General features: G+C 43.4%; 1 protein-coding gene across 1 annotated transcript in view; it reads left to right on the plus strand.

Annotated features, from left to right (window-relative positions):
- The window catches only part of RPH3AL (rabphilin 3A like (without C2 domains)), a 342,327-nt gene that overhangs the window by 190,695 nt on the left and 135,820 nt on the right, over positions 1 to 15,812 (plus strand). The window contains exon 6 of the mRNA XM_044285948.1: positions 12,576 to 12,750. Within this exon, the coding sequence (XP_044141883.1) occupies positions 12,576 to 12,750 (175 nt within the window). The remainder of the gene's footprint in view (positions 1 to 12,575; positions 12,751 to 15,812) is intronic.

The following is a 15,812-nucleotide window of genomic DNA, read 5'->3' on the forward strand; positions in this document are numbered from 1 at the left end:
GGAAAAGGCTATCAAATTAAATTCACTGTTTTATTGTTGGACAGAGAAATGTAACTTTACTAGAAAGAACAATCTAATACCTTTAAATTTCTGTAGCTTAGGTCTGCTCTTACAAGTAACTCCTTAATGCATTATCACATACATGTAATGCCATTAGCGTCAAGGGGTTGTATGAAGCAGGCTGACATGCTGAGCTAACTCCATGCCTGGCCTGTGCCTGCTGTTTAATACAGCAGGCAACCCCCGAAGTACCTTTTTAGAGGTTCCCAGGCCTGACATGGCTAGCTTCTTGCGAAGCTGTGCAACAGTTTTCTATTGCAGTCTATGGGACAAATTATTAGAAAATCACATGTTCATGTCCCCTAAGGAGACTAAATATTGCTGTGTAAAAAAAAAGTTTAAAAAATAAAAAAAATCAAATCACCCCTTTTTCAATTTTACATATAAAAAATAAACATACTAGGCATCACTGCATTCCCAAAAATAATTTAGTGATCAAAAAGTCGCACCTTCCCCAAATTAGTACAAATAAAATCTACAGCTCGCCACACAAAGAAACAAGCCGTACACAGCTCTATAAAGTTATGGGTGTCAGAAAATGGCAACGCAAAGAAAATAATTTTTTCAAAGGTTTACAATTTTTTTTTGCATTTTTAGCTCATAATGAATGTTGTAATATCAAACCCTTTTTTTTTTTCAATTTACCACGCAAAGATTTTTTTCCCCATTTTCCAACACGATACGGTAAATTAAATGGTGCCATTAAACAATACAACTTGTCCCACAAAAAACAAACATATTGTTATGTGGACAGAAATGTAAAAAAGTTATGGCTTTTGGAATATTGTGAGGAAATGACAAAAACAAAAATTGGCCCAGTCTTTAAGGAGTTAAAGTATACAATATAGCTGCCACCCACTGTGGCCAATGGCTGCATGATATTGAAGTCCATTTCTCAGTGTGCAGCATGCAATGTGTAACCCCCCTAATAATGAGACACATTTGTTCATATTAAAATGTAATGAATGTATCCATCCTCCCCAGCCAATCAGAGGGCTGGTTGCTCTATTTAAATCTCCTGCACACTAACCACAGAATATGCCTTAAATGACTGATAGGTGTTGGCTCTGCTCTTATCTCAATGGCTGTGCCCCCTCTTGTATGGTCAGAAATGGAGAGTTTGGCAAGTGCACATATCGGACATTAATGGCATATACACAGGATATGAGACAACCCCTTTAAGTTGAATTTACATGTGCATACTCGGAGTTGGCCCTTATGTGTCTCTGTGTGTTGTAGGGGCTTCATTTGATAATCTAAGCTTTTTCTGTACCCCTTTTTGTTTAAATTAAAACAGAACTCTCTACAGTTTTACTAGTTGTATTGCTAGCATCTCTATTAAGGCACTGTAGCTTCAGTTATTGCACACTTCTGCTAGTCCTATAGTATAGACCGCAATTTTCTTATTTTTTTAAGGCGTTTTTGTTTCCAAAGCTGAACAAGCCAGATTTTGAACCTCCCATGGGGGAAATTTCTATCCCATTTACTAATTTAGCTACCCTCCAGCTCTCCAATATCCTTTTTATATTGTGGAGCCCAAAACTGGATTCTGTATTCGAGTTTAGGTCTGACAGCTGGTCTTACATTAGGTCTATACAGCAGTGATGTTAAATTGCAATCTCCATTTTTTTTTCTTTTTATACACCCTAAATCCTAATTTCCTTTTGCTATATCCTATTATTGCGCAAGACTACTATGCGGGCACTATATGGGGTGGTTGATTGGACAATTCATGGCTGTGTTGCGTGCAGTGCCGCCTGACGTAATTTTTAGAGTATGGTGTGGTGGTTATTTTTTTAAGCTTATGGTACTGTCATAAATAATGGTATTATGTGGGCATTTTATATCTGTATTATGTGAGCATTTCATGACAAGGAAATTTTTGTTTAAAGTTACTTTGTTCTTTGCACAAGGGGACATTGCTTCAGATATATCCATATTAATAGAATAGACCTAAGGCATTTTGGTCATAAAGTTGTCTGAGATGTAAAGCTGGCACCGATCACTCACATATGGCATTTAAGCCTATATATTTTCCATTGCTCACTTTGCATGTTTTCTAGACTAGCAGGTGCTAGACTTATGTTTTATAGTATTTTTATCAAATGTATTCTTGTATAAACCTGCTTGGATTGACAGGGCCAGGCATGTTTAAACTGCCTGGCCCTGTCGATCTAAGTGGGAAGGGAGCTGCATTTGGAGAGCTGAGCCTCTAGGAGTAATGGCAACTTCATTTTTCTCAGCAATATGTGCACATATGAACATGGGACCAACACGGATGCCTTCAGCTGCACATACGTACAAATCTGCTAACAGGTGTCCTTTAAGGTACACTTTCTGAGTTTGCCAGAGAACAAGATATGGCTTCATTGACATGAATAATTTTATTAGGCACCTCTTGATATGGATTCACATATTACTTTTAAGTTAAATAATGAGGCTCTATGCATGTCTAACGCTTGACGTGACTTTTGAGTTGGTAGCTACTAGCAAGTGCTGGTACAATTAAGTGACTCAACAAATTTGGAATATCAGCACTGTCTAAAGAAAATTTGTATAAGGCTGGCGAGTGTCTGGAGTGACCTTATTGAGCTATAATTATTCCCAGTGTTATTGTTTGCAATCAGATCACTTCTGTGTGTGAAAAGGGCAGGCCAGAAAGAAGTGTTCCATGAACTGGCTGTTAAGTAGATCTGTCTTTTCTTTCTCCTAGTTAAAAATGAAAATGTGATTCAGAATGACACTGATTGGAAATATATTGTTAAGGCTGGGTTCACAGCTATTTGGTGAGTTATTTTCATCAGTTATTTTGACCAAAACCAGTAATGAGGCCTACTCAGAGAAGGTGTAATGGAAAGATCTGCACCTGTTCTGTGCTTTTAACTCGCACCTGGTTTTGGCTCACAATAACTGATGGTAATAACTGTCTAAATAGCTGAAGTGTGAACTCAGCCTAACTTTTATTACATTCACATGGAAGCATATCATTGAATTTGCTTATAGCATTGGCCATTCAAAAGTTTTTAAAGGGTTTCTGTCACTAGAATTTTCAGTATTAAACTGGCTGACATTAGCGATGTGCTAATTTCAGCTGCACCTAACTCTGCTATTCTAATGATTATCCGTGCCCCCGTTACTGTAGAATTCTTATTTTTATAATATGTAAATGAGCCTCTAGGGGCAGGGGGGGCGTTGCTCCTGCACCTAGAGGCTTCCGTCTCCCACCTCAAGTCACGCCTTCCAAGTGTTGTCAGGGCCAGGCATCATTTGCATCCTTCTGCCTGCCCTATGCCCTGGGGAAATCACGCGCCGTTCGGTATTCTGCGCAGGTGTGGTGAGGAAACTGGCAGCCAGCAAGCGTCCTTCCCTCACCACGCCTGTAAGTTGAAAAATATAATTATAAGAGTGAAACATGAACATCACAGGTTCATGCTTCGCAAAAAATAATGATCACTTTATCTGTCTTAAACATTTATGTTGTTGGGGAGTACTACAGTCACCATCCAGACCACTGCCAGTGAAGCCAAAATCTATTACCAGCGTTCTGAAACTTATCCAGGTAGTATTAAACTAAGGCTACCTCTAAGTATTCACCAAAGCCCACCATGAGGCAGGGTGGACTTGGCTGCTAGGGACTCAGGATACGCCTTCAAGGCTTGATAACAAAATACTGGTGCACTGGTAGCAGACCTTTCAGAGTGACCGGGGTGGTAAAGTCAGCAAGCAGAGTCAAAAACCAGGAGAAACAAACACAATAAATGCAGTACACAAGAGATTCAATCCAGAGACTAGCCAGAGTTGATACCAGGAGAGCAGATGTAAGGAGAATCAGCAGCTACAAGGATAATCCCCAAAAAAACAAGCCAGAAGTAAAAAAAAAAAAAATGTCTGTAGTAAGTCTCACAGTACAGAATCTAGAGAAGACAAATGCAATCACAGGCAATGTTGATAGGAACCAGCTGATTTAACCCCTTCACTACCACCTAACATGTAAGACGCTAGAGCGATGGGCAAACATGGGGCCCGTTCGCATTTGCAATAATGCCGATTGCGGTCATTAAAGAGGACCTTTCACCGATCCTGACATTGTGAACTAAGTATACAGACATGGAGAGCGGTGCCTGGAGATATCACTGCACTTACTATTATCCCTGGGCGCCGCTCCGTTCTCCCGCTGTGCCCTCCGGTATCTTCGGTCACTAAGTTATGGTAGGCGGAGATTTCGGTCACTAAGTTATGTTAAGCGGAGCCTGCCCTTGTTCTGCTGTAGCGCTGGCCAATTGCAGCGCAGAGCTCACAGCCTGGTAGAAAATAACCTCCCCGGCTGTGAGCTCTGCGCTGCGATTGGCCAGCGCTACAGCAGAACAAGGGCAGACTCCGCCTACCATAACTTAGTGACCGAAGATACCGGAGGGCATAGCGGGAGAACGGAGCGGCGCCCAGGGATAATAGTAAGTGCAGTGAGATCCCCGGGAGCCGCTCTCCATGTCTGTATACTTAGTTCACAATGTCAGGATCGGTGAAAGGTCCTTTTTAAAACCTTTTAGATGCCGTGATCAAGTGAGATCACAGCATCTAAAGGGTGAGAAACGCGGAAAAATATAAACAAAACTGAAAACGCCCGTACTATTAAAATATTTTTTTTTTCTAATACAGCAAATGGCGTAATGGAAAAAAGGGTCATTTTTTCCTCACCTCTTACCCAAATTTTTTTTTTTATGTGATCAAAAAGTTACACACGCTCTAAAATGGTATCAATAAACACTACAGATTGTCCCACAAAAATGAGCCCCCACACAGCTCAGTAGATATAAAACTATAAAAAGTTATGGGGGTCTCACACTATTTGGACATAAAAACTTATACATATGTTGTAATCATACTGACCCAGAGAATGAACGGCACAGGTCAGTTTTGCTGCAAACAGAACACAGTGGGAACAAAACCGGTAAAACGGTCAAGGAATTGCGTTTTTCTTTTTCAATTCCACTCCATTTGGAATTTTCCCGCTTCCCACTACATTGTATGCCATATTAAATGGTGGAATTAGAAAGTACAACTTATCTTGAAAGTAATAAGCACTGTGTGAAGGGAAAAATAAAAAAAGTCATGGCTCAAGGAAGTTAGGGAAGAAAAATTAAAAGGCAAAAAGGAAAAAACCTCCAGTATCCTAAGGGTTAAATCCCCTGACAAGCTCTAGGATTGGACACAGTTATAGAAACCTGATTGGCTCGGTTTCCAGTCACACTGACAGATCCAACAGCCGTGGCTTGTCTGATTGGTATGGCAACCTTACAGTACAGACCTGCATAGTGATACTAGGTGAACTCCTGACACATTTTATGTAATTCAAAGTTACTGCAGACTGCATCTGCTGGGTGTATGACTGAGACAGGAGCTAATAAGGGAGTGCTGAGTCAAGATTGTACAAAAATTAGTTCGTTCAAGACATGCTCTACAAATGAATGATGTGTACCATGACTGTGGTTTTAAAACTACCTGAGATGTTGAACAGAGCTTTTGTGGACCAGTCAGCTCTCCACTGGGCCCTGGGTCAAACACAGGTTTGTGAGGCAATAAAGTTTGTAGTGAACAGGCCAGCAGGTCCCTCCCAACAAATCTTACAGATGAAAAATACCATGCCGACAGCTTCTATATTTCTACGTTGACATTGCCGTGGGTATGGCAGCTTTAGTAAGCTTTGTGTCAAAGTTTAATATAGACCAAATTAAGCAATCAGCCTCAAGTCCTCGCAGTACAGGATCTCTCATCCCTTTGTAACATCTACGTAACGTGCAGGAAAGTAGAGTTTCTGTTGCATCTTTAGTAAGAACATTAGAACAGGATTAAGTGGCTTGCAATAGGAAATACAGTAGAGTACTTCAAGGTATTAAAAGGCAAACCAAAAAATTTCTATAAAGTTGGCTATGGGCACACTGGCAATTCTGCTAATGAAGTAAATTATTAATACCCATACCAAGCCTCTGAGCCAATAATGTTACTTGCATGAAGTATAAGCAGTATTTAGAGAGGACCTTTCATAGGTCCAGACATAATAAAAATAAGTAGCACTTTATGTAGGGCATAAAGCAAAGATCTAATAGCGCTTACTATTTTTCCTGGGTGCCGCTCCATTCGCCCGCTGTGCCCCTGTTTAGGGTTGTTTCGATACCAAAATTTTGATACCATAAAAAAGTATTGCTATACTCGATACCACACGAAAAAAAGAAAACACCAAAAAAAGCCTTGTGCATTCCGCATTTTATGGAACATCCGGCCTGTAATAGAACTGTCCAATCCTATTTTTTGGGGGGACAAGGTGACAAAAAAAAGGCGAATTGCGCAGGTTTTTTTTGTTATGGCGCTCACCGCATAGAACATTTTTTTATATTTTAATAGTTTGGACTTTTCAGACGTGGCGATATGTAATATGTTTATTTATTTATATATTTTATGTGTAAAATTGGGAAAGGGGGTGATTTATACTTAATATTTAGGCTACTTTCACACTAGCGCTTGATCGGATCCGTTCTGAACGGATCCGATCACATTAATGCAGACGGAGGCTCCGTTCAGTACGGATCCGTCTGCATTACTAACTTGGGGGACGGATCCGCTTGAAGATTGAGCCATATGGTGACCTCTTCAAGCAGATCCGTTCCCATTGACTTACATTGTAAGTTTGAACGAATCCGCACGGCCAGGCGGACAGCTGAACGCTGCAAGCAGCGTTCAGCTGTCCGCCTGTCCGTGCGGAGGCGAGCGGAGCGGAGGCTGAACGCCGCCAGACTGATGCAGTCTGAGCGGATCCGCTCCATTCAGACTGCATCAGGGCTGGACGGAGGCGTTCGGGTCCGCTCGTGAGCTCCTTCAAACGGAGCTCACGAGCGGACCGACGAACGCTAGTGTGAAACTAGCCTTAGATGTATTTTTTTTTAACTTATATATTTTTATTTTACTTTTTATCTAATAACTAATTCCCTCCCTTAGGGGCTAGAACCTGGGATCTTTTAATCCCTTGTCCTAATTACCCTGATAGAGCTCTGTTAGGGTGAATAGGACTTTTCACTCTCCCTACTGCCCTGTGCATAGTACATACAGCTGCAGGGAGCTTACCATGGCAGCCAGGGCTTCAGTAGCAACCTGTGGCCACTGCCACCAATTATTTTAATACTGGGGGGGTTGGGGGGCGCACTGGGCAACCAATGATGTTAATACTGGGTGGGGGGGGGGCACACTGCGCCACCAATGATAATATAATTAATATTTAATACAGGAGGTGGGTGCGGCACCTGAGGGGTTAACTGCCACTAATTGCAGCTCCCCACCAGCACCCACCTCAGGATTTGTATTGAAGAGGACCTTTCATCTGGCAAAAAATTCTGAACTAAGTATCATGATATGTACAGTGGCACCCAGGGATCTCGCCGCTCCATTCTCCCACTATGTCCTCCGGTATCTTCGGGGACTTGGTATTACTGGGCGGAGACTGTCCTTGTTCTCCTGGGTTTCTCCTTCTCCCAGGTATTTTTCTCCCAGGCTGTGAGCTTTGCACTGAGATTAGCCAGCGCTACAGCCTGGGAGAATGAGACGCCGAGGAGAACAAGGGCAGTCTGTGCACAGTATAACCAAGTCCCCAAAGATACCGGAGGACATAGCGGGAGAACGGAGCAGCGCCCAGGGATAATAGTAAGTGCAGTGAGAACCCCGGGCGCCGCTGTACATATCATGATACTTGTCTCAGATTTTTTTTTCCAGATTAAAGGTCCTCTTTAAACATTTATTTTCATTGGTGACAATGAAAATTGTCATTGTCACCACCTCTCTCTCCTACGCCCACCCCTCTCTCCTCATTGGTAGCAACGACACAGGGGGGAGGGAGAGACTACTTCCTTCTCCCCTGTGCTGCTGAGGAGAACACTGAGAGCGCTGAGAGCAACGTGCTCATTGTTCTCTGATACTAGACTGCGCAATAGCGAAGCCTAGTATAGACAAAAGGCAAATCCTGGTATCGAGGTCGATACCAGGCAAAAGTATTGATTAGGTATCGAAAATTCGATATCCAAAACAACCCTACCCCTGTTGAATTTTCACACTTGGTATGCTAATTAATAGCATCGGAACAGGGAAGGGGAGATGCCAGGGTTTCTCAATGGGCGTCTCCTTCTTCCTGGCTGTAGCCCGGTCCAATCGCAGAAGAGCGAGCGTCACAGCCAGGGAGAAAAAAAAATCACCTTCTCCCTGGCTGTGACACCTGAGGCTCCCTTCCTCTGAACCGTGCAGAGGCCCAAGATCCTACTATAGCGTTAAAGAGTGCACACCTTTTACACCAATTCACTGTTTCCACATGATTTCTACAGAACCTGTTCTATCAAACGCTTATACAAGTAGAGCCCCCCCCCCCCCCGGAAGAGTGGAGTGGGTGTCAGCAGTAAGTTTGTGTTGACGTCATTGATTATTTTGCCCTTCCTCTGATCCATCAGAACAATAACCCCCCAAAAACGGATCCTGTCTGTGGAGCATCCGCCTTTACTCGGTCAGCATTTGGTCACTAATCCATCAGTATTGCTGAAGCCCAAAAAAGAGTGCACCCAAAACCGGCCGAAAGGCAAAATTATGGCCCATTCATGAAGTGGGAAGAGTGGGAACAGCATGAGCAGTCCACACAGTGGCCCTATAACATAGTGGTGAGGTGGAAGCAGCATGACCACCGATTGGCCCAATGACAGTCTGGAGATGGCAGCAGCATCAGGAGGCCACAGAGTGGCACAATGACAGTGTGGAGGTGGCAGCAGCATGAGGAGACCACAGAGTGACCCGGTGACAGAGTAGGGAGGTGGGTGGCAATACTGGTGCCAGCTGATGATGGTGGGTGAAAGAAGAAGCATTTGGGATCAGATGTGTGGCATCAGGTAGGTGGCAGCATCAGAATAGTAGCTGGTGCAGGTAGCCAGAAGAAACCGGTCTCTTTTGTCAAAGTGTTTGTGTGGCATAATGGATGATCTAGTCTGATGCATCAGGCATTGGTGGCTGGAAATCCTGGATGATCCACGCCTGATTAATCTTGACAAAGGTCAGTCTCTCCACATTTTGGGTGGACAGGCGAGTTCTTCTTGGGGTAACTATGGCCCCCGCCGCACTAAACACCCGCTCTGATGCCACACTACTGGCCGGGCAGGACAGCTTTTCCAGGACAAACTCTGCCAGTTGCGGCCACAAATTTAGTTTGGCTGCCCAGTAGTCCAGAGGATCTTCAATTTGTGGTGGCAGGGTGCTGTTCAAGTATGCCACCACCTGCTGGTTTAGTTCCTGCTCCAGGTCTAGCTTCTGCTGCTGGTGGGTAGTTTCTTCACTAGGCAGGCGAAGAAAGCTGCTCATCAGCAACTCTAGACTCAAGTTGCTGCTGATGTATCTGAAACTGCTCCTACCCCCCCCCCCCACCCTGCCAAAGCAGCCATGGCAGAGGAATGTGAGTGCAGAGTCAGACCTGTGAGAGGATGGATGATGGCACAGATAGGCAGTGGCCAACTGACTACATAGGATGTCTATAGTAGTTCAGTTTGTCCTCCCTCTCAGCGGGTGTAAAAAAAAAAAAAAAAAGGTCCCCATTTTGGACCGATAGCGAGGGTCCAACAAGGTGGAGAGCCAGAAGTCATACCTCTGCTGAATGCTGCGAAGCGGGTGGTCTGCCCCGGGCGTGTTTGACTCCCAAACTTTCAATGCTACCACTATGCTGACTCCCGGCCACAATAGCGACTCTGTCTTCGCCGCTGCCTCACTGGCAAGTTGCCACCCTCTTCTCCCGATGATGATGAAGTCCCTAATTCACCCGGCTCCCAAGTGCGATCAGCTACATCATCATCGAGTAAAGTTGCACGTCACTGATGTCATCCTCAACGGTCTCTTGGTCAGGAGCCTGACCGCTCGCAACACCAGCTTTCACGCCACTCTCCTCATCACTATTTGCCCATCTACTGGAGGAAGCGGTGGATGTCTCCTCCACATCTTGACTGGCCAGTATCTGATGACTGTCCTCTAGTAGCTCGTCCTCGCTGTATAGTGGAGCTGAGCCCACAGCATATAATACTTGTCTGGCGGAGGGAACAGAAAAGGACAGAGGCAGGTTGAGGACAGGTGACGGCACAGGGCCTGCTCCCGGGCCATGACAACTAAAGGTTGTGTCTGACGAAACCACCGACTCTTTGCTGGGGCTGTCTAATGTCACTTGGGACGAAGTGGATGACCGAGTCAACCATTCAAGAAAAGCTGGGTTGCTGGTCAAGACACGACCACTAGAAGACTCCGGGAGCTGCGACTCATGCTGCCACGCCCCCTTACTCGGCTGCAACCTGTGCCTGCGCCAGAAACCTTTAGGCCTCTGCCACTCCCCTGTGCAGGGCCTGGCACTTCTCTGTCTGACATACTGTTAGATCAAATAAATAAATAAAAAGGAAATAAGAACACCCCAAAAAAGAACACTTTAGAACATATAACTGCACCACTGAACGGCAGCCACAAAAGGCTTTAGAACATATAACTGCACTGCAGAACGGCAAATAGGCCCTTACTTTTTTCCACTAATACACGCCACAAAAAGCTTTAGAACATATAACTGCACCGCTGAACGGCAAATAATATATATATATTTTGCCACTAATACACATGAAAAAGGGCTGTCATTTTCTCACTTCACCACACAACGGCTAATAAGACCTTTTATTCCCCACTAATACAAGCGAAAAAGTGCTTTAGAACATATAACTGCACCGCACAAGAGCAAATAAGACGTAGAAATATTTACTTGTAATAAACCCTGTTAATGGCTGACAGCACTTGTACACCAATAACAAGATCGGTTTTCTGGAATTACAGAGATATATAATGGCAATTTGGATCTGCAGTCAGTGCAGCAAGGTGTAATAGGATTGTTCCCATTACCCAGGCTATAACCCCCCCTCCCCCTACTGAACTCTGTTCTGCTTCAATACTGTGGAATGATTCCTTCCTATCCTTTCTCTGAACCTCTATACAGCAAAATAAAAGTTTTAAAGTCTTTTCTACCACTGTCCCCTAGCGCCTGCTGACATCTCTCCCTGCACTAAGTAGACTGGAAAATGGCTGAATCCAAGATGGCTGAGGCTATTTATAGGGCTGTGACATCACAGGGCTGGCTGGCTGCTGATTGGCTGCATGCATGGCATTATGGGTGATCCCTCGTTCCCAGAGTTCCTTGCTCCATGTCCTAACACATGCATCAGCCATTTTAGGAAAAAATGCGATTCGTTTCCACGAAGCGTGAGGAAATTCAGATTCGGTGCGAATCAAATTCTTCCTGAAATTTGGATCGAATTCCACTTTGTCAACTTCGATTCGCTCATCTCTGGTGGCCGTGTAGAAATTGCGTAGAAACACATATTGCAATTGCTGAGTGTATAATAACAGGTTTACATAACGGGTTACTAAAGTGCGTCCAAGTTCATGATAAGTGTCCAGTGTTTTCAGACAGCACAGCTTCATGCAGAAGGTTTGGGTATAAGTCTGCATGGGAAATGTCAGCTCTGTCTTTTCTGTGGCTGAAATTTGTAATATTGGAGATTTGATTTCATCTTTCCCAGCTGTGCAGAGAGGCAGGCATAAACTGCGCTTATTATATTTCTGAAAGCCATCGGACTGTTGTTTGTCAAAGAACATAAAGCATAATTACACATTTTAGTCAGTCTGCCAGCGCGGGTAATTACTCTTGTAATGTCACATTTCCATACATTCTGGAGATTACAGTGGACATAAGTGGCAATATTTGCATTCATATTATATGTTCTTCTAGCTATCATATTCTTTATGATGTGACAATTAAAATAGCTTTAAGTAAAATGACAGTATTTTCCATTTATCTCGGTGCTAGGATTCGGTGTGCTAGCCATTTACAGATGATTAGCAGCTATATTCTTATTTTTCATACTCCTTTTAATTTTTTTAAAATGTACTACAGTACTACATCATGAAAAAAATTGGTACTAAGGGTGCATTCACACGACAGTAAGTGTTTCGCAGTCCGCAAATTGTGGATCCGCAAAACACGGATACTGGCCGTGTGTGGTCCGCATTTTGCGGACCGCACAAGGCCGGCGCTATATAGAGAATACCTATTCTTGTCCGCAATCGCGGACAAGAATTAGACATGCTATATATTTTTTTGTGAGGCCGCGTAATGGAGCAACTGATGCAGACAGCACACGGTGTGCTGTCCACATCTTTTGCGGCCCGATTGAAATGAATGGGTCCGCACCCGTTCCGCAAAATTGCGGAACGGAGGCAGATTCATTTATATGGTCGTGTGAATGTACCCTAACACAGTAGGGCTAGAGCAAAGTACAGTACCTTCAGCATATTGTGCACACTCAAGCACGCAACAATTCAGTCTAATACAGAAACAAGCAGTGACGTGGATGCCAGGAATCCTATGGAATCTACTAACAGATTCCCTTTAATTACATTATATGTCTTTTCTTTTACAGGTCTGGAAGAGATCAGGAGCTTGGTTTTACAAAGGTATCCCAAAATATATTTTACCTCTGAAAATTTCAAATAAAGCCGGTGAACTTCACCTGAGGCATGCACAAGCCGAGCCTCAGATTCAAGATGTGAGGACTGTTGTAACAAATCGAACGTACACCTGGGCAAAAGGAAGAGGTCAGTGATTTCTTATAATCTGCAGGGTAGCTGTAACATACTCCTTACTGCATTAGTGCTATAAGACTGCTAGAAAATGCTTCATATTTACTTTATTCAATTGCAATTCTTTAAAGAGAGGGGCAATTTCATCAAACATTTTAGCACATATTAACAACTTATATGTGAATGTACCATGTAATAAAATAAAATAAAAAATATTATTACTGGATAGTTTTCTGGATATAGTATTATGAAGTCCCACCATGTATTTTACTTGGTCTTGTTAGATTGGTCTCGCTTAACTCTTTCAGACCATCACTGTGGCCCCAGATAACCCTCCACATTAAACTGATACGTACAATGCTGTTTTGTGGGCATCTTTATCTAGGCCTACCCCCAAGACAATAGAAATGTCATACTGATATCCCAATTCTTCATCTATTATTGATAATGAGGATTACCATTCAGATAATATATTCCCTCACAGCAGCAGTAAACTAACAATGGCGTTACTTATCTGTAGAAGAGTTTTGTTTCTCTGTGCTTATTGCTACAGAAGTATCGGTATTTTGTAGAAGAAGCAATATTTTCTATTTAATTTTCAGTGGTATAGTACTGCTGAAATTAAAAAGTCATAAAGTCAAAAAATGTTTTCTATAACTATTGAGTTTAAAAATATACCCCTTTCTGATGGAAGTGTCCCTTTAAAACCTTAGTATTCATAATACGTGAACATGTTTAATTCTCAAAGTTTAACCTCATGGCTTCTTTAACACAGGTGGCAGAGCAATCCAGCAGGCTGTTCCGTCAGAAAACAGCCTGCTGGAAGTCTCTGAAACCGGCATAGCCTGAGAATGCCGCGTGCCCGCTGAACCTGACTATAATGGGATCCGGACAGAATCTGCCCACTCTCCGGCATTTATGCTGGGAGTCGACCTGACAAATAGTGCTGCACACAACAGTTTTTATCCGGCATCAATGAAGGGGAGCAGCTGTATCACCACTGTTTCCCATTATAATAAACGGGCTCCGGCATGGAACAGCAGCCTGTTCCTCTGCTGAAACAGCCTGTTGGATTGCTCTTTCACTGGATAACTATATAGTAAAATAATTTCTTATATTGTGTGTGGTAGGCAGATTGTATTGCTGCGTTAAATCAATTTTTCAGTATTGTAGGTGGTTGGTTGAAGATGCTGCAAGGAGCAAATTATATAATAGAACATGTGCTTACACTAGAGATCGTCTCTGTGCACCTGGAATTTAGGTGATTAGCCCAGCTACAAAACCAACCTTGATAGTGTATATTTTTCAGCATCAGTATTTTCTAAAGGTTCTGTTCTTATTTTATATACTACAAATCATTTCAATGTTTACCTTTATTAGTTATGTGATTATTTTAAAAAGATTTTTAAATTTAAGTACACTGAGTTTTGCTTAATGCAATAGACCGGTATATATTCTGTAGTGTGAATTTGCAAATATATTTCACAAATTTAGCCACTAGGTGGAGTACTATTACCTGTTAGTTACTGTTATTTATGCTGGTCCACACGGACTGCAGTCTTAAAGCGTGATTTGGCATATTTTTAGATTAAGCAAATGATCTAAGAATTTTTTGTTAAAGTGAACCTGTCACGTTGAAAATGCAGTGCAATCTACAGACAGCATGTTATGGAGCAGGAGGAGCTGAACAGATTGTATAGTTTTGATTCAGTACAAGTTGTAATTTATTCATTTAAATTCCTGCTCATTCTGGGCTTTGTCAAGGAGGCGATCCTATCAGTTCTTGACAGGTGTATCTGTATACACACTCTTAGAAGGGAAGCTGTCAATCGCTGATAGGCCTGCCTGCTTGACGTCACAGCCCAGAATGAGTAGAATACAAGTTTTGCTAAGTCTTTTCTCTATAAAACTATATATACATATGGATCCAGCAGTAAAGTCTTATCTGGAGTGTTATCATTCTAGCTTATCACTATGGCTTACCGTATTTTTCGCCGTATAAGACGCACCGGCGTATAAGACGCACCTAGGTTTTTGGGGAGGAAAATAAGAAAAAAAATATTTTGAACTAATTGTGGTCTGTGGGTGATGCACTGTTATGGGGATCTGTGGATGACGCACTGTTATGGGGGATCTGTGGGTGACACTTATAGGGGATCCTCTCTGGATGGCGCTGTTATGAGGATCTGTGTATGACAGTTATGGGGGGGAATCTGTGGATGACACATATATAGCATCTTATGCTATGTGTCATCCACAGATCCCCTCCATAAGTGTGGGGGTCGCATTTGCTTTTATAATGGGGGTGGGGGTCGCATCTGCATTTATAATGACAGCGGGGCCCGTGCAGTGACTGTATTCTACTACACGGGCCCCGCTTACTGTACAATCATATCCCTAATACCGTAGTTAATTGTTGTGTGCACTGCATGTAAAAGCATAATGAGCGATGATGAGCGCTATTACTTACAATTAGAAGCGCTTGCCGTTCGGAGCAGGGAGGAGGGAGGAGGCAGGAGGCAGGCCGGGAGGACGGGCGCTGGCAGTGTGAGTCATCCGTCATGCGCCCACGCCGCCTGCTTCATTCATGAAGCAGGCGGCGCAGGCGCGTGACGTATGACTCACACTGCCAGCGCCCGTCCTCCCGGCCTGCCTCCTGCCTCCTCCCTCCTCCCTGCTCCGAACGGCAAGCGCTTCTAATTGTAAGTAATAGCGCTCATCATCGCTCATTATGCTTTTACATGCAGTGCACACAACAATTAACTACGGTATTAGGGATATGATTGTACAGTAAGCGGGGCCCGTGTAGTAGAATACAGTCACTGCACGGGCCCCGCTGTCATTATAAATGCAGATGCCGCCCCCAGCCCCTCCTCTCTCACAGCTGATACACCCGCCGCACGGCATCGCGGCGGGTGTATCATTGAAAACTAAGCAAAATCGGCTACATTCGCCGTATAAGACGCACTGCTATTTCCCCCCCACTTTTGGGGGGGAAAAAGTGCGTCTTATGCGGCGAAAAATACGGTAGTTTAATTATGTGCAAAGCTTCTAAAGCTTAATGTTGGGATTGAGTT

This window comes from Bufo gargarizans, chromosome 3, assembly GCF_014858855.1.
Source record: "Bufo gargarizans isolate SCDJY-AF-19 chromosome 3, ASM1485885v1, whole genome shotgun sequence".
Classification (NCBI taxonomy): domain Eukaryota; kingdom Metazoa; phylum Chordata; class Amphibia; order Anura; family Bufonidae; genus Bufo; species Bufo gargarizans.